The 22,772-nt window shown below is 38.8% G+C and overlaps 1 protein-coding gene across 1 annotated transcript in view; it reads right to left on the bottom strand.

Moving 5' to 3' along the window:
* Positions 1–3,334: 3,334 nt before the first annotated feature.
* USP33 (ubiquitin specific peptidase 33) overlaps positions 3,335–22,772 on the bottom strand; it is a 46,471-nt gene continuing 27,033 nt past the window's right edge. Inside the window, exons 17-22 of the mRNA XM_017877399.1 lie at positions 21,678–21,847; positions 20,294–20,375; positions 18,521–18,629; positions 8,067–8,169; positions 5,207–5,275; positions 3,335–4,820 (exon numbers count right to left, since the gene is read on the bottom strand). Of these exons, the coding sequence (XP_017732888.1) occupies positions 4,663–4,820; positions 5,207–5,275; positions 8,067–8,169; positions 18,521–18,629; positions 20,294–20,375; positions 21,678–21,847 (691 nt within the window). The 3' untranslated portion in view covers positions 3,335–4,662. The remainder of the gene's footprint in view (positions 4,821–5,206; positions 5,276–8,066; positions 8,170–18,520; positions 18,630–20,293; positions 20,376–21,677; positions 21,848–22,772) is intronic.

Genomic DNA, 22,772 nt, shown 5'->3' with positions numbered 1-22,772 from the left:
ATCACCTGAGGTCAGGAGTTCGAGACCAGCCTGGCCAATATGTTGAAGCCCTGACTCTACTAAAAATACAGAAATTAGCTGGGCGTGGTGGCAGGCACCTGTAATCCCAGCTACTCAGGAGGCTGAAGTAGGAGAATTGTTCGAACCCAGGAGGTGGAGGTTGCAGTGAGCCAAGATTGCACCATTGCACCTCAGCCTGGGCAACAAGAGTGAAACTCTGTCTCAAGGCAAAAAAAAAAAAAAAAAAAGGGGAAAATGTGGTATATATACACCATGGACTACTACTCAGCCATAAAAAGGAATGAAATAATGTCTTTTGCAGCAACTTGGATGGAACTGGTATTCTAAGTAACTCAGGAATGGAAAATCAAATGTCATATGTTCTCACAAGTGGAAGTTAAGCTATGAGGATGCGATGGCATACGAGTGATATAATGGACTTTGGGAACTGGGATGTAAGTTTGGGAGGGGCTGAGGCAAAAAGACTACATATTAGGTAAAATGTACACTGCTCGGGTGACTAGTGCACCAAAATCTCAGAAATCACCACTAAAGAATGTATCCATGGTAACCAAAAACCACCTGTACCCCTAAAACTATTTAAATTTAAATATAAAAAGTTATCTTGCTTCTCTTCTTAGATCCAGATTAAATATTTTTGACAGGACTCTTACATAACTAATGTTGCATCCTTAGAAATCACACATTTTGGGCCTAGCATGTGGTGGCTCACGCCTGTAATCCCAGCACTTTGGGAGGCTGAGGCGGGCGGATCACTTGAGGTCAGGAGTTTGAGACCAGCCTAACCAACATGGTGAAACCCCGTCTCTACTAAAAATACAAAAATTTAGCCAGGCATGGTGGCGTGCACCTGTAGTCCCAGCTACTCAGGAGGCTGAGGCAGGAGAATCACCTGAACCTGAGAGGCAGAGGTTGAAGTGCACAGCACTGCACTTCAGCCTGTGCGACAGAGAGACTCCATCTCAAAAAAAAATTACACATTTTGAAAAGGAGAAAAAGAATGATGAATTACACCACCAAGTGCCAATTATGTTGTATATATTATATATAACAATACACATAATTATCATAATCCTATGACTGAGTGTGGCAGATATGAAGATTGCTGTTCAGACCCCTCTTCTAGAAAGCACTTGCTGTGCAGCTGAGAGGAAGAAGGGTGGGTGACAATCTCTGTTAGCTCCATCAGGGTCAAGCTGAGTTTATTCTCTTTTTCAGGTAGCCACTAGTCAGTGACAGAACAAGGCCTAGTGACAATACAAGGGCCTAGTCATTTCTGCCCAATGCAGGGCTCCTCCAATGGGTAATCTTAGCTCCATATTGCCTTATGGGCCTGGCAGAGAATTTGTCAGGTCTGCATCATTCTGGTTACTCCTCCTGCTCAATCCTGTTCCTCTCATTTTCTTTCATCTGTGTTATTCCCCAACAAATCATATGCATGTAGTAACACTATCTCAGTGTCTGCTTCCTGGAAAGCCCAAACTACAACATTCTCATTTAGCAAATGAAGAAAACTGGAAATCAGAGAACTTTAAATATTGTTCCAAATCATAGTTAATATAGCTACTAGGATTTGAATTTAAACAAATGGACTTCAGGGCCTCAAAAGTAATCACCTTCGTATTATAAATCAAGACTCTTTTATCTTTTTTTTTTTTTTTTTAGACAGAGTTTTGCTCTTGTTGCCCAGGCTGGAGTTCAGTGGCACGATCTCAGCTCACTGCAACCTCCACCTCACGGGTTCAAGCAATTCTCCTGCCTCAGCCTCCCAAGTAGCTGGGATTACAGGCACATGCCACCACACCCAGCTAATTTTGTATTTTTAGTAGAGATGGGGTTTCACCATGTTGGTCAGGCTGGTCTCAAACTCCTGACCTCAAGTGATCCACCCACGTTGGCCTCCCAGAGTGCTAGGATTACAGGGCATGAGCCACCATGCCCAGCCTATAAATCAATAGACTCTTAACACATATAGGCTCTCACTAGCCTTTGATTGCAATTTGCCTAATTCTCAGCTTAAGTACTTCTAGGAAAATCATCCTTAGAGAAACTATTTCTTTCATCCCACATCTGTCAACACATTGATCAATCTTTAGCTCCGAGTCTATGGTATTGCTAGCCCTTTACTTAACATATTATGCATTTTGACAATTATAATGTAAAAAAGATTGGCTGGTCATGGTGGCTATATATATATATAAGCACTTTAGTAAAATGAAACAATCTAAGTTTCAATAAATAACAATCATTAAAAACAAATCTTTTTTGATTAACCACTAAATACTAGGCATTACACTAAATTCTGGTGATTCAAAAAAAATCAATAACATTCAGACCGTGACGAAGATCATAGAATCATATTTTACTATATATTTTTACAAACTTCAAGTAGATCTTAAATGGCTGCTTATTAAAATTCATTTCATTAAACATCAAAATTGTACTACACTGATGACCAGCCCCAGCAATAAAGTCTGACTTTGTCTCTACAAAAAATAAAACAAATTATCCAGGTGTGGTGGTGCACACCTGTGGTCTCAGGTACTCAGGAGGCTGAGATGGCAGGATCGCTTGATCCCAAGAGATGGAGACTGCAGCGAGCTGTATTCAATGCTGGGCACTCCAGCCTGGGTGACAGAGCTCGAGAAACCCTGTCTAAAAGAACTAAAATAATAAATAAAAACTGACTTTACTACACTGAATGACTTGTTTGCATACTTCTGATTAAGAAATAAGAGGCCGAGTGCAGTGATTCACACCTATAACCCCAGTTCTTTGGGAGGCCGAGGTGGCTGGATCACATGAGCCCAGGAGTTTGAAACCAGCCTGGGCAAAATGGTGAAACCTCATCTCTACCAAAAAATAGATAAAAATTAGCCAGTCTCATAACCTGGTCTCAAAATAAATAAATATTTTAAAATAAACTGGCTGGGCACAGTGGTTCACATCTGTAATCCCAACACTTTGGGAAACCAAGGCAGGTGGATCACCTGAGGTCAGGAGTTCGAAACTAGTCAGGCCAACATGGCGAAACCCTATCTCTACTAAAAATACAAAAATTAGCTGGGCGTGGTGGTTCATGCCTGTAACCCCAGCTACTTGGGAGGCTGAGGCAGGAGAACCACTTGAACCCGAGAGGTGGAGGTTGCAGTGAGCCAAGACTGTGCCACTGCATTCCAGCCTAGGCAAGGGTGAGACTCTGTCTCAAAAGAATACATAAATCAAATAAAATAGAAACAGCAAGAAGGTATTAATATTAACAAACTTAATACCTTTTACCTTTAACGTCTATCAAATAAATTCAACATTCAAGTTTTACATTTTAAAATCATTTTTATTGAGCTAATTTTAACAACATTGCTTTAGCTGGTGACAGCTGCCCCAAAGCAAAACAAAGCCATCATGAATGCTATTCAGCATCCTCAATGTAATCCAGTATGTTTTCGTACTTGGAATATAGTTAAACTTTTGACATTACATAATCAAGCAAACAGCAGTGCATACTATATTATTCAAAAAGACTTTATCTATTTCATTTAAAAAATCAAGCTACAAGTGGCCTTGGTTTTATCACCAATCGCAGTGACACATTCCACACTTCATGCTCTCAAAATAAAAAGTGCCCTAAAACTAACTCTAAGTTTTTTAGTTACTGACATTAATACTAACCAGAGTTACAGGAATTGAAGTTTAACATTGTACAATATAAGCGGCAATAAGTTACTGATATTTGCTGACAAATTCCACTCAAACTAAATACATCCTTGATACATTCAAAAAGACATTTTGTAAATTTTAATAAGCTAGTGTATATGCTGCAGTGCAAAAAAAGTGACACCCTAGTTTCCTGAGCTTTAGGAAATTAACAATTTTCTGACTACTACTTTCAACTTAAAATAGGCTCTCTATTATATGAAGCCATGATAAAACTACACAATTAAATTAGGCTTTTGGAGAACTGAAAGACTGGTCAGAGTTACAGTGATTTAGGGTAATGAAAAAGTTTTCAAAGTAAAAGTATTTACAACACTACAAAGGATACTATGGATCTGCATGTAGTACAAAGATTAAAGATAACCTACTGATTTCACAATTGTCCCTCCTCTTTCAAAAATATTACACTGGGCCAGGCGCTATAGCTTACACCTGTAATCCCAGCACTTTGGGTGGCCAAGGTGGATGGATCACCTGAGGTCAGGAGTTTGAGACCAGCCTGGCCAACATGGTGCAACCGCATCTCTACTGAAATACAAAAATTAGCCGGGCGTGGTGGCAGGTGCCTATAATCCCAGCTACTCAAGAGGCTGAGGCAGGAGAATCGCTTGAACCCAAGAGGCGGAGGTTGCAGTGAGCAGAGGTCGCACCACCGCACTCCAGCCTGGGTGACAGAGGAAGACTCTGTCTCAAAGAAAAATTACACTGAAAGACTTTATGGTAAGTATTTAAAATTAAATATACCAACCCGTGGTATATTACACATTTTAATATATTCTTCCATAATGCCCACTAAGAAGAAATAAATGGGATAAATGATGAAAAAAAAACAAAGAAAATAAACACGCTTTTAGGAATGTTTTCGCATGTGTACATGTCAGGGGACATGAAAATGATTCCTCATTAGAACTCTCTACATCCTAAAAATTACAAAGACCGAGTTTCTACTTCAATTTTTTCTTCTGCTTGAAGTATATCTGGATCAACATGAACAACCGGAGGTCGTAGGATAACTTCAGGCCCTCCACCATAAATAGACTGCAGAAAATTCCATGTTTCTTCAGAAATCTGGCCAGAATCTGCTCCTTAAAATTATGTAGAAGAAATAATGTTTACAAACCTACGTTCATACTGCAAAAGCTTTCATAATGTACCCCCCAGCATGAATCTTCTAGGGATAATTGAGAACTTTTGGAACATGAATCCGCAGACTACCAGCCCATATTGTTATAAGCTGCAACATACGGTTTGTCTCAAAATGTCAGAGATGCTTTTTCTTAGCTCTTACCAACAGCCTTAAGACCTTTCCTCAGATAAAAAAATAGTGGCTGCTTTCCATTATTTGCCCTAGTTAATGTATGGATTACATTCTTCAGCTGGGTAAAAAAGTACTATAGATGACTAATGATAACATATTTCTAACAGTGACAAATCACTCACAAGTAAAAGCTTAAATACGAGTCAAACTTACCTTGCCTAAGTATCACATTACCACATTTAGTGACTGCAATCTTAGTATTGTCAATAGGACCTGGAGGATCTAAAGGAAAATATATCAAAATGTATTTTTCAAAGAAATGTAACAAAAATTGTGTAATTTTGTGCTTGACAAAATTGTGACCTGTAACTATATTATCAGATTGGTTATTTCTTAGCCAAATTATTATTATTATTATTATTTTTGAGATGGAGTCTCGCCCTGTCGCCCAGGCTGGAGTACAGTGGCACGACCTCAGCTCACTGCAAGCTCCACCTCGGGTTCAAGTGATTCTCCTGCCTCAGCCTCCTGAGTAGCTGGGATTACAGGCACACGCCATCATGCCCAGCTAATTTTTGCTTTTTTTTAGTAGAAATGGCGTTCACCATGTTGGTCAGGCTGGTCTTGAACTCCTGACCTCATGATCCGCCCACCTCAGCCTCACAAAGTGCTGGGATTACAGGCATGAGCTACCGCGCCTGGCCTAGGTTAATTCTTAATGTCTTCTCCTGAGCTTCTTCGTTTTTAGTTCTTAGTTCCCCCAAAACAGAACCAGGAAAGAAGATAAGAGAGGCTTGTTCACAACTATCACAGTCTAACAGAAATTATTGTTTAACTCTCTGTTTGGGGATTACAAGTCAAAATGTACCACTAATGCTAAAAAATAGCAATTCCTTTGTAACTTTAAAGAAATTATACAATTAATGTGCTTCAGATTATCAAAGTAACATTAAAAACAATAAAAGCATTATAAAGGAAAGTGTTTAAATATATTCTTTTTAAAATTTAAGGCAAAAGTGAACCACATGGTCATCATCAAAAGCTGTAAAAGAAACTTAAATTTACAATAAAATAAAAAAAAAACATTAAAAAGTGGGCAAAGACCATGAACACTTCTCAAAAGAAGACGCTAAGGCAGGACACTCGCCTGAACCCAGGAGGAGGTTGCAGTGAGCTGAGATCTCACCACTCCACTACAGCCTGAGCGACAAAGTGAGCCTCTACCTCAAAAAAAAAGAAGAGTCAAGAAACAAGAGATGCTGGCAAGGCTGTGAAGAAATAGGAACACTTTTACACTGTTGGTGGGAATGTAAATTAGTTCAACCATTGTGGAAGACAGTGTGGCGATTCCTCAAAGACCTAGAACCAGAAATACCATTTGACCCAGCAATCCCATTACTGGATATATATCATTCTGTTATAAAGATACATGCACACATATGTTCATGGCAGCACTATTCACAACAGCAAAGACAGGGAATCAACCTAAATGATCATCTATGATAGACTGGATAAAGAAAATGTGGTAAATATACACCATGGAATACCATGCAGCCATAAAAAGGAAAGAAATTATGTCCTATGCAGGTACATGGATGGAACTGGAAGCCCTTATCCTCAGCAAACTAATGCAGAAACAAAAAACCAAACACTGCATGTTCTCACTAGTAAGTGGGAGCCGAACAATGAGAACACAAGGACACAGGGAGGAGAACACACACTGGGGCCTGTTGCAGGGTGGCTGGGGTATGAGGGGCGGGAGAGCAACAGGAAAAACAGCTAATGCATGCTGGGCTTGATACCTAGGTAATGGGTTGATAGGTGCAGCAAACCGCCATGGCACACGTTTACCTATGTAACAAACCTGCACATCCTGCACATGTATGCTGGAACTTACAAAATAAAAATACAATTTTTTTAAAGGTGTAGAAAAATCAGATAAGGTGGTGAGCACCTACAGTCCCAGCTACTCAGGAGGCTGAGGCAAGGGGATCACTGGAGCCCAGGAGTTTGAGGCCAGCCTGGGCAATATAGAGAACACTCAGTAATTCAGCACTTTGGGAGGCCAAGGTGGGTGCATTCCTCGAGCACAGGAGTTCCTGGACAACACTGTGAGACCATATCTCTACAATTAATTTTTTAAAATAATTTTTAAATTAGCCAAGTGTGGTAGTACATGCCTGTGGTCCCAACTACTCAGGAGATGGAGGTAGGAGGATCGCATGGGCTGAGAGGTCAGGGCTGCAGTGAGCCATGATCACACTGCTGTACTTCAACCTGGGCAACAGAGGTAAGACCTTGTCTCTATTAATTAAAAATTTTAAAAAGTAAATACATAAATACAAAAAAGCTTTAACCGGGCATATTGTTGCAGCCTTTTTCACATATCAGAATATCTTTTTGTTTGTTTGTTTGTTTAAAGACAAAGTCTTGCTCTGTTGGCCACACTGGAATACAGTGGCCATGATCTCAGTTCACTGCAGCCTCCGCCTCGCGAATTCAAGCAATTCTCCTGCCTCAGCCTCCTGAGTAGCTGGGATTACAGGTGCCTGCCACCACATCTGGCTAATTTTTGTATTTTTAGTAGAGACAGGGTTTCACTATGTTGGTCAGGCTGGTCTTGAACTCCTGACCTGAGGTGATCCACCCGCCTCGGCCTCCCAAAGTGCTGGGATTACAGGCGTAAGCCACCGCACCCGGCACATATCAGAGTATCTTATTTTCAAATTATTAAATATTGTTATACAATTTTACTTTAAAAGTCCACTGTATTGAATAAACCATAACTTAAGCAACCTCTTACTCCTTATAAAGATTTCCAAAATTTTTTCAATATTAAGATCACAGATTTACTTTGTTCAGTTCTCTTATTCCTGCTATAATTCATAAAATAAGTTTAACAAAATTTAAAACCAACAGAATATAAACTAGAACGTGAAGATCCCTGAGGACAGGATTTTTTTCTCTTCTGTTCAATAGTGTAATCCCAAGTACACATAGATATTCAAGAAATATTTGTCAAACAAAAAAACAAGTAATATACCAAAAAAAACTTTTTCAGTCAACCACTTACCTCCATCTTTACCCTTCACAAAACTTTCCCATTCTCTAAACCACTGCATACTGATGCAATAAAAAGTAGCTGGAGAGTCCTCTTCTTGGAACGCTCTATTAAGCTAGAAGGGGAAAAAAAAAACAATCACCTAGTATCTAAAACTTGCTTTATGGCAAAACAATACAATCACTCCACTTCAGTGTTTGATAACTCAGCACTTTCGGAGGCTGAGGCAGGAGGAGTCTTTGAACCCAGGAGTTCAAAACCAGCCAACATCGTGAGAAACAATCCTACAAAAAAAAAAAAAAAAAAAAAAAAAAAAAAAAAAAAAAAAAAAAAATTATTTTTTATTTTATTTTTTATTTTTGAGATAGAGTTTTGTTTGTTGCCCAGGAAAAAAAATAAGAAAAGAAAAAAAAGAAAAGAACAGAATCAGACAAAAAATAGAGACCAAAAATATACAATGGGAGTGCAATGGCACGATCTGGGTTCACTGCAACCTCTGCCTCCCAAATTCAAGCAATTCTCCAGCCTCAGCCTCCTGGGTAGCTGGGATTACAGGTGCCTGCCACCACACCTGGCTAATTTTTGTATTTTTAGTAGAGATGAGGTTTTCACCATGTTAGCCAGGCTGGTCTTGAACTCCTGACCTCAAGTGATCCACCTGCCTCGGGCTCCCAAAGTGCTGGGACTATAGACGTGAGCCACCGAACTCAGCCTATACAAAAAAAATTAGCTGTGTGAGGTAATTCGTGCCTCCAGTCCCAGCTATTCGAGAAGCTGAGGTAGGAGGATAGCTTGAGCTAAGAAGGTTGAGACTACAGTGAGCCATGATTGTGCCACTATACTCCAGCCTGGGGGACAAAAAAAAATCCTGTCTAAAAAAAAAAAAAAAAAAAAAGTGGTACAGTAAGATGTACCCTAACTTAGTACTAGGATATGTGGTAGCAATATGAATAAACAATTCTAGGTTCTGTCTCAAAATTTAACAAGTAAACATAAAAGGGGCATAAAGATTGGGTAAATGAAGATGGTCAAGACAAAGTCTTCAAAACAATAAATACTGCACATATTTATTAAAAATCTAATGCATAAACTTTATTTATGTACACATATTATATCCATAGTCTATACTTTGTTTACTTAAGATACTGGTAGACAACTTGCTGTTACCTGCCATGCTGCAATGAATGATTTTCTACATGTCATTTCACAAGCAATATACATAAATGTATAGGTAAATTCTAAAAAGCGGTGGGAGTCCCTGAAAACCAATTCCCTCTTCCAGCTCTTAGGCCTAAGGAATGGGTATGTGACTCAAACTATACACAACTCTACCAGAAATAAAAATCTTCAGAGAAGTGACCTAATGGTTAGAATGGAATCACTCCAATGTCAACTCAGGTAGATACTCAGGGCTACCTTAGTTCTCAAACTTTTGGAGGTATGGGTTTTCAATTTTTATTCTTAGTAAATTTCTTTTTTGCCAGGTTAGCCAGTTAAAAAAAACCCAAGCGACAGAAAAACTGATACAGAAAGAGAAGCACAAGCAAAAGAGGCTCGGGAAAATTAAGGGTATTTGGAATTAATCTAATTGTAGCAGTGTATAAGACTCCTAAAAATATCTCATGATGGGCAATTAAATCCATGGAACACACTACCTGTGGACAAAGACAACCAAGTTCAGATTATATAATTCCTCTAATCAAATTAATCAACCCCTGTGGTTGTCCACAGATTTCCTTATAAAAATAGCCCAGACACACCTCCATGATCTCCCCCCATAATCTGACCTCATCTTCTTTCTTCCTCATTTTTCACTGGTGGTCATACTGGCCACTTTGTTATTCCCAGAATCAAACAAATACACCCCTGCCTCACAAGGCTTTTGCACTAACCCTTCTTTTTGCAGGTATCTGAATGACTATCTCCCTTACCTCCTTTAAGTCTTTGCTTAAATGTCATCTTCTCAATGAAGCCTATTTTGACCATCCTGTTTAAAACTCCAACCTGGGCTGGGCGCGGTAGCTCACGCCTGTAATCCCAGCATCACAGATCACTTACGGATCACTTGAGGTGGGGAGTTCGAGACCAGTCTGGCCAACATGGTGAAACCTCATCTCTACTAATACAAAAATTAGCCAGGCGTGGTGGTGGGTGCCTGTAATCCCAGCTACTCGGGAGGCTGACGCAGGAGAATCACTTGAACCCAAGAGGAGGAGGGTGCAGTGGGCCGAGATCACGCCACTGTACTCCAGCCTGGACAAAAAAGCAATACTCCATCTCAAAAATAAAATAAAATCAAAATAAAATATAAAACTCCAACCTGACTCCTCCCCCTCACCACTATAATCTTGGTGCCTCTGATTCTATTCATTATTTACCTTTTCCATTGTACCCATCACCTTTTAATATAATATATAACATATTTATCAAATATAAGCTCTGGCATGGCACAGTGGCTCACCTGAGACCAGAAAATTCAAGACCAGCCTGGGCAACATGGTAAACCCCACCTCTACTAAAAATACAAAAAAAAAAATTAGCTGGGGGTGGTGGCACATGCCTATAGTCCCAGCTATTCATCAGGAGGCTGATGTGGAGGATCTCTTGAGCGTGGGAGATCAAGGCTGCAGAAAGCTGTGACCATGCCACCACACTCCAGCCCGGGCAAAAGAGCAACATCTTGTCTCAAAAAAAAAAAAAAAAAAGTATGTGTGTGTGTATATATATGTACGTGTGTGTATGTATGTATACATAAGCTCTCTGAGGGCAAAGATCTTTCTGGGACACAAGGTAGCTAGCTGCTTCGGTGGAACAATAAAATGTAAAATGCTGTGGCAGTCTCTGATGGTTAACAAAGAAATCAAGGCATATTTGTCTCAAGGCATGGAATTAAAGTTGGGGCTTTCTGTAATGAGAAACTTATCCCTAGAGAACTGAGATTTCTAAAATGTAATGTCAGACCGAATCTGCCAGATGCTGGATTATAACAACCATTAAATTCATAATTATAACAACCATTAAATTCATACCACTACCATGTTTAAACACTTTCAGGACTTACTTTATCTTTGGTATTAAGAAGTTACTTCCTATGTGTTTAGGTAGAAGCTTTTTAAAATTTAGTTAAGCATAGTTACCTCATTAATTTAAGGATGTGTTTCTCTCTAGTTCTGGGAAATTTATCTAAATGGTTACTCTAAACGTAGTTCTCACCCTGTTCTCTTTTAAAAAATACATAATAGAAAAATATTGGATCCTATAGCTATTCAACATGTCAAAACTTTTCTTCCTTCTGTCTGCTTATCTTTTTGTGCTTTACCTTGGGAGAAATCTTTCCGCTACATCTTTCAGCATACTAATTTGCTCTCCAATAGTATTTATTTTGCCATTCAATCAACCCATGTATTGAGGTTTTGTTTTGTTATTTAGGATGCAATTTCCTGATGTATCTCCCTGAATATCAATCATACTTCACATGTCTACATTCACTGCTCTACCTAGGCAGATACCTTTATGCTTGCTGCCTGGTACAGTGCAACAGGTAGAATGCTAGGGTCATCACGGTATCTGCCACTTCCAAGATTAAAGCCCACATAGTCATTTCCTGTGGCACTTGCTTGCTTCTTTGATCTGATCCTATCTGCTTTTTCAGTTTTTCAGAAACTTCACCTAGCTTCCAATCCACCAAGGGCACCTATTTTTATATTCCAGTGTTATTTTGTTAACACATGTGCTTTGTTTAAAAAAAAAGGGGGGGGGCTGAATAAAACAAACAAAAAAAACCCTAATATTTACAGAATAATAATAATAGGTTTGCACTTTTTTTTTTTTTTTTTTTTTTTTGGTGACGTAATCTCACTCTGTCATCCAGGCTGGAATACAATGGTGTGATCTCAACTCACTGCAATCTCCACCTTCCCGGTTCAAGCAAATCTCCTGCCTCAGCCTCCCAAGTAGGTGGGATTATAGGCGCCCGCCACCACACCTGGCTAATTTTTGTATTTTTAGTAAAGATGGGGTTTCACCATGTTGGCCAGGCTGGTCTTGAACTCCTGACCTCAAGTCATCCACCTGCCTCAGCCTCCCAAGGTGCTGGGATTACAGGCGTGAGCCACTGAGCCCGGTCAATTTTATTTATTTTTAAAGACAGGGTCTTGCTCTGTTGCCCAGGCTGGAGTACAGGGTCACGGTCAGAGCTCCCTGTAATCTCCAACTCCTAGGCTCAAGCAATCTTCCCTCCTTAGCCTCCTAAAGTGCAAGAAAGGCATAAGTCACCTTGCCCAGTCCCAGATTTGCTTTAACAACAAAACAACAACAACAACAACAACAATTTTATTAAGGTGTAATCCTCCCACTCTTCGTGTGGACTTCAATGGTTTTCTGTAAATTTATAGTTGTGCAACTGTCACCACAATCCAGCTCAGAGCCCTCCAACAGCCACAAAAGCTGTCCTGCACCAGTTTGCAATCAGTTCCCCTTCTCTTGGTCCTTGAAATCGCTAATCATTTGTCTCCACACTTTTTCCCTTTTTAGAAATTTCATATAAATGAATTAGACATTATATAGTCTTTTGTAAGTCTGTCTTACACTTGGCATAATGTTTCTAATATTTGTCCATGTTGCTGCATGGATCAGTATGCCATGACCTTTTTACTGCTGAGTAGCATTTTATTATACAACTATAACACATTTTGCTTATCCATTTGTCGGATGACAGACATTTCAATTGTTTCTAGTTTTGGGCAATTATGAACAATACTGCCATAAACATTTGTTTACATGTTTTATGTTAATATAAATTTCCATTTCTCTGGAATGAATACCTAAGAGTGGGATTGTTGGGTCATGTACTAGGAGTTGAACCTACAAGAAATTACCAAACTGTTTATCATTTGGCACACAGCATTTTGTATCCTCATCACTGATATTCATAGGAATTCCCTAATGACTGAGACTGTGTACTTTTAATGTGCTTATCAGCGCTATCTTCTTAAGGGTAATTTCTATTCAAATCTTTTGCCTATTTTCCAATTGGAATATTTGTTTACTTATTGAGTTGTATGTTCTTTATATAGTCTGGATAAGAGTCCTTTGATGACGCATGATTTTTAAACACCTATAACTTACACTGGATTTAGGTCTACCTTCCTAACTCAGTGTTTTACCAAGTACCACTATTCTTGGACTTAGTGAATGACTCATTCATAACCATAATATCCTACACTGGCTCTGACCTTGGAATTCATTTTACACAAAAGAAATGAAGAAATAGGTTTACTTTCATAAAATTCACTGATGTTACCATGTGCTATCATTTGCAAAAGATGTTGGCCTACTGGACTTAGTTTTTTTGTGTGGGTGGCAACACTTTGTGAGTTTGGTATTATCTTACACGATGACGTATATGCTCCAAATTAGAAACCAATATATGGTGGTTTTTCCCATAACCAGAATACATAAACCTAGGAATCAGGTAAAGGAAATAAGAGAGCTCATCTACTACTACCTACTGACATATTCACAAAAGTTTTGCTTCCCATACTCACAACTTCGGCCTCTACTAAATGTGGAAGATTTGTATCCCGAGGGAACACAACAACAATTTGACTGGACTGAAAGTTGAGACAGCCCTCTGGCCATTTTGAGTTTCTCATGTCACTGAATCAGCAAGAAAAGAGGAGGTTACAGTACTGGCTGCAATGACTGATCCCAGTTATAAAAGGTAAATAAAATGAACACTACATTACTACACAATAGGAACAAAGAGGATTATGTTGGGAAACCAGATTATACCCACTGTATTAGTTTCAGAGGAATGCTGTAACAGAGTGCCACAACTTTGGAAAATGAAAAGGTATTCATTCTCTCTGTTTTGGAGACCAGAAATCCAAAATCCCAGTGTCAGCAGAACCATTCTCCCTGTAGAGGCTCTAGGGGAAGATTCCATTCCTTGCCTATCATGCTTCTAAAGCTTCTACTTTGCAGCTGTATCATTCCAACGTCTGCCTCCATCTTCATGATTTTCACCTCTTCTCTGTGTATCTCTCTGCTGTGTATCTCTGTGAAAGGTCACTTACTGGATTTAGGGCCCATTCAGACAACTGAGGATGATCTCATCTCAAAAATCCTTACATATGCAAATACCCCTTTTTCAAGTAAGGTCACATTCACCAATAAGGTTAATTTACAGAGATTAGAGTATGGAAATATCTTTTTGGGAACCACCATTCAACCCACTATAGGCACCATTTAGTATTTCCATATTCAGAGAAATCTAATACAGACAAGACTACTAAGGGTTCAAACCCTTCAGAAATGAAGGTCTTGGGTTATTTTATGAGGTAAACACATTTACAACCAGCCAAGGTATTGGCTGAGAACAGAGGAAATAAGGAAAGAGTAGTGATCAGCTATAGATACATATTTCTTCCTTGCTCCATGTACATATTTATAAATATTTACCAGATGTTGAAATAACTACCAATTTATTTTTTTCCTTTCATTTGACTACTATTATAAGGTATGTTGGTGGTTAACATTATAGTTCATTCTTTAGATCACAGAGTGTAACAGGGAAAAGCGTGACTATACTGTCTGAACTAAAAGATTTATGAACATCATTTAGAAATGGTATAGTGACTGATGGGACTTTGGGTCTCCCAAATATGGGGAAAGGGCAAATGAAACACATACTGGTGCAGGAGCCTAGTTGTATTACGTCAGGCAGAAGCATGATATTGTTGCCACTGTTGTTTGGTTGTGTAAGTGCATATGGGTGCTGGGTTGACAAAGGGGTAGGCTGTGCTGTATTATCTGTTAATGAACATCATTTTCATTTATTCATATACTCCTTTCTGTGAAGACAAGCCTACATTTTACAGGATCCATTGCCAGTAGTATGCCAGACTATATATAACCATGATATATGAAATATATGAAAGGTATAAGAAAGAAAACGATTTCCCCTCTGGTGGCAGCTTTGGGTAGTCTTGAGGCATCCACAGATAGCATAAGTAGGGTTTTGCCACCACTTCTAAGCATCTTCCAAAGAATCCAATCTCACTTAGTATTGTACGTAGCTAACATCTTTAACAGCAGCATCCTGTGTCTTCTGGGCATCATCTTGAATAATTCACTTGGGTCCTGATAGTAGCAGTAGCTTCTCAGGTTTCTGAGCATTGTCACAGGCAGACAGCTGAAATCGTTTCCAAGGGCTTTATGCAGTTTTGAATTTTTTTTAACTCTGAAGCAATCTGAAACTTACAGGAAAACTCCAAGTATACAAAGAAATTTTCTTTACCTAGTTCGATTTCAGAATAAGTTGAACAGATGTTCCTTTCTTCCAAACAGATTGTTGTTTTATAAAATGTCCCTCAGTTTGGGTTTGTGACTTTCCTCATTTGAGATTCAGGTTATCCACCTGTGTATCAAAGAAGTGGTGCCATGTTCTTCTAATTGTACACTATTCTGGCACATAATTTTTATTTGTTTCATTTCTTTTTTTCTTTCTTTCAAGATACAAAGTCTCGCTACATTGTCCAGGCTAGTCTTAAACTCCTGGGCTCAAGTGATCCTCTTGCCTCGCCTCCTGAATAACTGGAACTTACAGGCACACACCAGCACACCCAACTAATTGATTTGTTTCATTTTTAATGATGCTCATTTTATCTTCATCGAGATAGTGTCAGGATTCTCTGCTGAAATTTAGTCTTTTCCCTTTGTAATTAATAAGTGTTTAATGAGGAAGTTAAGTTGAAATGATGTAAACATTCCATTCCTCATCCTTTCCATTTATTCATTTATTTATTTATACTAATATGGATGCAATATCTCCTATTTTATTTAATGAGGTTGTATATTACTAAAATTTATTTTGAGGCTAGGCACATTAGTTTATGCTTGTAATCCCAGAGCTTTGGGAGGCAGAGGCAGGAAAATCGCTTGAGGCCAGGCATTAGAGACCAGTCTGGGCAAGACAGCAAGACACTGTCTCTACAAAAAAAATTTTTCTTTAATTAGCCACACATGGTGGTGTGCATCTGTAGTCCTAGCTACTCGGATGCTGAGGCAGGAGGATCCCTTGAGCCTAGGAGTTCAATGTTACAGTGAACTATGACCAGCCACTGCACTCCACAGTCTGGTGACAGAATGAGACCCTGTCTTTTAAAATGAAATTCAGAAATATATAGATATATATAGATACATATCTATATATCTATATTTTATATACATTTGAATTGAACGTATTCTCTCTCTCTATATATAGAACATATTCTCTCTATATATAAAGTTACATATAGATCTATCCAGATATAGACCTATCTAGATAGACCTGTATTTGTTTATTAAGGTCAGTGACTTTATCAGTTTATTGCTTAACCTGCTCTATCTATATTTCATATACAGATCTAGATACAGATCTATCTAGATAGACCTAGAGAGCTAGGTATGATCAATCCTACTGGAGTAATCAATAGATTGGAGTAATCAATCTATATATAGATATAGATATCTATATAAATATATATATATATCTCTCTCTCTCTGAGAGACAGGTATGATCAATCCTACTGGAGTAATCATTGATCCAAGGCACTTTCAGTGAGAGTTAAGAAATATTAAGTTTCTATACATGCATACACACACACACACACACACGTACACGTCCATATTTACTCAGTTATTATCACGAGTTCACAAAGATACCCATAACTCCAATCCAATAACAATACAAGGTACAGTTTAGTTTTCTCCTTTTCCATATTTGAAACTTCCTCATCTGACAATGAGAAACTTGGCACTCATTACACTTATGACTTGATCATTTTCCCATATGGAACCAATCGCTCACTGCCACTACCACCACTATGCTGTACCCTTGTAGCCACCAATGTCAGGCCAATATGGGCATCCCTTCTCATTCTGCCTGGGCTCTAACACTCTTGACTGGGCTCATGCCACTCACTATACAGAAGTTATCTTTACCCTGTGTGGTTATAAAACACCATCCTTGGCCACTGCTTCCCTCCCATCCACAATGTGGTAACCCTATCCCACTTCTAGATTTCCTGAAAGTCAGCAGTGGTCTTCTTGGCCTCAACTGCCCAGTCCCTTCGATAGTAATGTAACGCTCTCATTCCCTATATTCTGATTCTATTCAAAATACTTAGAATAGCTTCTATTAATCAAACCCTGACACAGTCATTCGCCATTATTTAAGCATTGATAGAAAAAACTATTTTTAATATTCAACTAAAGTTTGCTTCCTTAGATTCAAGAAGGAAGCCCACGTAAAATAAATAAATTCATACCCATATCTTTTTTTTTATGTAAAATTTACTTTACTTTAGGCAAGGACACAAAAAAAGCCCTGAATCAATGAGGAAAAGCAGGTGTGTGTGTGTGTGTCTACATATGTGCAGGAAAGGAATAATATGAAACATACTGGACATCTTATTTTGATCTGCTTAATATCTTCTCCCCTGCTTTTACTAAAAGAATTTTTTTTCTTGCAGTATTACTCCTCCCCATAATAGTGTCTCAGTAGATTTATCAATGAACATGTCTCTCAGATGATCCAGTTTTTCAAGTGGAGCTATGTTACTGACAGCAGCACTGCAGAGACTTCTTGCTACCTCGATAATTGGAAGGGTACTATTCCTTGCCCATAAAACCTGGTTGTTCATTCTTTTTATTTTATGACCACACTTTCTGTTGCTTACAATTAAGGGACACCTCATAATATGTTCAGTTTGTGAAAAATGGGTATATTTATAAGCTCAGGAGTCTCTCAAAAAAACAAAATAATAATATATCTCACAAAAGAATGAAAGTAGTACATGCAGTCTGGATAGACTACAGACAACACTAACTTAAGAAAACCTGTAATTTTCCATTTCAAAAAGATTTCTGCCAGTGCCAATACATTAAAAAAAAAAAAATTATTGTCAATCCATAAAAACAAAAACCCACAAAGGGGTCAAGCACAGTGACTCATGCCTATAATCCCAGCACTTCGTGGGGCCAATACGGTGGATCACATGAGGTCAGGAGTTCGAGACCAGCATGGCCAACGCGGCAAAACCCTGTCTCTACTAAAAATACAAAAATTAGCCAGGCGTGGTGGGGCACGCCAGTTGAGTTGGGAAGCTGAGGCAGAAGAATCGCTTGAACCTAGGAGACGGAGGTTGCTGTGAGCCGAGATTGCACCACTGCACTCCAGCCTGGGCGACAGAGTAAGATTTTGTCCCATACACACACACACACACAAAAAAAAAAACACAAAGGGAGAACATAACTCAACAGAACTGTAGTGAACTGCCTGAGGTCATTCACCATTATGCACCTAGAACACTTGAAATCTATTACAACTCTTTCATCCAATCATTTTATTAATATCATATAGCTGATAATTGTCAGGTCTTCATCTTTATCCTAGATCAATTTGAAAAGTATCAGTTTTTTACCCGGATAAAAATTTCCAACTCAGTTTTTCTTCTCTTTTCAATTTTCTCCGCCTCAATCTGGCAAGTGTGACAAATGTACAGATGGTTAACAGCTGGTCCTCCACCATACCTAAAGCATGAAAAATTTAAGAATTAAAATTATGGCAAGCTTAAGAAAGCTTATGTTCTAGGAAGTTTGTTTCTAACATTTAAGTCAGTGGCCAAATACCCAGTAAAATAAATTATCTTAATAAAATTCTCAAAGTAATATAAAACCAAAACCATATAAGGACTTGTTATTATGTTTATTAAGGTCAGTGACTTTATCAGTTTATTGCTTAACTTGCTTTATCTATATTTCAACTCTCCCTTACTTCTGCTTCAAAATGTTAGAGCCAACAACAAAGTAAAAGAAGTGATTTCAAAAATTATCATACAACATATAAATGTTAAATTACACATCACAGTCATAGTCAAGTTGTCAAATGAAGGCCTCCCCTAGCCTCTCAATTAAGAAGCATTGAATGTATGAATTATTTTTAATATTTAATTAAAGAAAACATAATTAGTAGGAAATCTGTGGTGCAAAATGTTTTAAAATAAAGGTCAGAAGTTGCAAGACCAACCTGGCCAACATGGTGAAACCCCGTCTCTATCAAAAATACAAAAATTAGCCAGGCGTGGTGACGTGCGCCTGTAATCCCAGGTACTCGGGAGGCTGAGGCACAAGAATCACTTGAAACTGGGTGGCAGAGGTTGCAGTGAGCCGAGATCACACCACTGCACTCCAGACTGGGTGACAGAGCGAGACTCCATCTTAAAATTTTTTAATTTACGGCCGGGCGCGGTGGCTCAAGCCTGTAATCCCAGCTCTTTGGGAGGCCGAGACGGGCGGATCACAAGGTCAGGAGATCGAGACCATCCTGGCTAACCCGGTGAAACCCCGTCTCTACTAAAAAATATAAAAAACTAGCCGGGCGAGGTGGCGGGCGCTTGTAGTCCCAGCTACTCAGGAGGCTGAGGCAGGAGAATGACGTAAACCTGGGAGGCGGAGCTTGCAGTGAGCTGAGATCCGGCCACTGCACTCCAGCCTAGGTGACAGAGCGAGACTCCGTCTCAAAAAAAAAAAAAAAAAAAAAAAAATTTTTAAATTTACAATGTTAAGGCCGGGCCCAGTGGTGCATGCCTGTAATCCCAGTACTTTGGGAGGCCGAGGCGGCCATATGGCTTGAGCCCAGGAGTTCAAGACCAGCCCGGGCACATGGTGAAACCCCATCTCTACAAAAAAAAAAAACCCCAAAATTAGCCAGACATGGTGATGCACGCCTGTGATCCCAGCTACTCGGCAGGCTGAAGCGAGAGGACCACTTGACCCTAGGTGGTAGAGGCTGCAGTGAGCCGAGATCATGCCACTGCACTCCAGCCTGGGTAACAGAGCAAGACCTTGTCTCAAGAAAAAGAAAAAAAAAATTTACAATTTAAGAGTAAGATACTCAATTGTCGGAGTATATACATACGTAAAATTTTAGTGTGGGGATATGCAAAATATTTTAAACAAAGTACTTAAATTACCACAGCATACCTTTGCAGACAATTAGAACAAAAAAATTAAAATTAATTATCTAGACTATGCCACAGTAGCTACAAAGTCTTCCTACTCACACTTTATAATGAATAAGTGAAGGAAAAAGAATAAACATACAGCACAATGAGCATCTGTGAAATAATCCAATCCCCTTTTAACCAGTTTAACTGACTTTCACAACACTGTATGGTCTGATTTAAAAAACAAACCTGCTATATAGGTTATCCCAAATGTTCTGAGGCAGCATCAAAACCAGGTCTTCAATATAACCAGCTTTTCTTGGAGGAACACCTAAAAAAAAAAATTTAAACATATTTGTTTCATGCTTTTAATTATACTCCTTTCAAAGATTAAACTCATTTTTTTAACAATAACTAAATGACTGATCAATCCTCATTGTTTTTTCAAGTGGCAGGGTCTTGTTCTGTCACCCAGTCTAGAGAGTACAGTGGCAAGATCATGGCTCACAGCAGCCTCAAAATTTCTGGGCTCAAGGGATCCTCCCACCCCCGCCTCCTGCATAGCTGGGACTAGAGGCATGCTTCAACACACCCAGCTAACTTTTTTATTTTTTTGTAGAAACAGGCTCTCATTATGTTGCCTAGGCTGGTCTCAAACTCATGAACTCAAATGATCCTCCTGCTTTGGCCTTCCAAAGTGCTGGGATTAGAGGCATGAGCCATTGTGTCTGGCCATTTTTTTGAGTCAAGGTCTCACTCTGTCACCCAGGCTGGAGTGCAGCAGCATGACCATGGCTCACTGCAACCTCAACTCTAGGGCTCAAGGAGTCCTCCTGCCTCAGCCTCCTGAGACACTGGGATTACAGGTGTGAGCCACTGCACCCAGCTCAATCATTGTTCTTACATTCTCTCTCCCAAGAAAGGTAATTATCAAGCATTTTTGGTGACTGTGTTTTCTCAAGATGAACACACACCTTAAAATTTCTATGTCCAATACATGTATCCCTATCCCTTTTGGTTTCACTATAAACATAATTACCATGAATATCCCATCTTCAACCTTGAAGTTTAATCAGCATCATACAAAGGTCCTATTTATTGTAGTAACAAACATTAACACAGCCAATCTCACAAGGGCCAAAGTTACATTTAATTATGAGGCTTTTTTTTCTTAAATCCCAGATACATTTCCATACTTGGGAAAAAAGCCAGCTATTCATTTAGACAATGGGGTTAAGAGCCACCAATATAGCGGGCAGATAAAATCACCAGCACAGGAATGCCTAAGTAGGAAAAATGATGTATAATGGAGGAGCTCACTGTAATGTAAACAGCTGTTTTATGTATCTGACTCTACTATGAAATTTGAGCTTTCACAGAAGAAAAAGGATCTTTAGTGTCCTTAGGCACTAGCAAAAAGTTTAGAAAGCATGTACTCAGTAAATATATGTTCAATAAAGAAGCTAGAGATTACCTATAATTAAAAAGGACAGGTGAATTTCTCAAACCATTAAGTTTGAAAGCAGGTGGGGAAATAGGAAATAAGTGTGTGAGGAAAATTCTTGGCTCTCCTAATTTGCAAATTATTTTACAGCAAACTTCTAACACTGCTTTGCATTACAGGATTTCTTACCTCCATGAATACAAAGAAAGTCATTATTTGAAATAGGGCCAGGTTCGGCAAAGGTCTTAAATTTATTTAGCCACTGTCGAGAAATATAAAACTGAAGGAGACTTGGTTCCATTATGTTCAACAAATTTGATATCCTTCTCCTCTCTTTTTGTGCCTCTTCACTGCTCTTCCTATTAATGACAATGATTAAATTCAATATGCATTTTACTACATTACTAGTAGATGGATTTTTCTTCTTATTAGACTTAGCACACCTATTAACACTATTAGGTCTTGGGAATTTCAAGAGAAATATACTTTGTATTATCCACCAAATACATTACATACCCATAGGGATGACACTGCATCTTATCTACGGGTATCCACATAACTACTGGAACACAGTAAGCATTCAAATGTTTGTTAATAAGATCAAGCTAAATAATTAAACTGCTTCTGTTTCAGGAGCTAGCACCTTCTTTTGTAAGATGCTAAAAAATACCAAATATTTTTATAGTAATACTTCCATTATTAGCTACTTTAGGAGAAAATTTGGTACTTAATTCAGACCATCAATGCCTAATTTTTAAATTATAATTTTTTTTTTTTTTTTTTTTTTTAGATGGGGAGTCTCACTCTGTTGCCCAGGCTGGAGTGCAGTGGCACAATCTAGGCTCACTGCAACCTCCACCCATGGGGTTAAACTGATTCTCCTGCCTCAGCCTCCCGAGTAGCTGGGATTACAGATGACTGCCACCACACCTGGCTAAGTTTTGTATTTTTAGTAGAGACAGGGTTTCATCATCTTGGCCAGACTGGTCTTGAACTCCTGACCTTGTGATCCACCCACCTCGGCCTCCCAAAGTGCTGTGATTACAGGCGTGAGCCACCACGCCCAGCCCTAAAATTAATCTCTCTAAAACAAAATAAATCCCTTTGCTCTTCAAGTAAATGATTTAGCATTTTCTGAACAAAGAATCATCTACATATACAGCCTTTTACTGTATTTTACCGTAATGAAATAGGAGGAAAGCAATTTCTAATCTTGACTTAGCAATCCATTAGAATGTCTTAGAAATCACTGATAAGCCCAAACTGTGAGATGTTCTTTCACAT

The sequence above is a fragment of the Rhinopithecus bieti genome, unplaced genomic scaffold, assembly GCF_001698545.2.
Source record: "Rhinopithecus bieti isolate Rb0 unplaced genomic scaffold, ASM169854v2 scaffold_10654, whole genome shotgun sequence".
Taxonomy (NCBI): Eukaryota; Metazoa; Chordata; class Mammalia; order Primates; family Cercopithecidae; genus Rhinopithecus; species Rhinopithecus bieti.
Note: the sequence above shows the minus strand (reverse complement) of the source record. Positions and strands in the feature narration are given on the sequence as shown.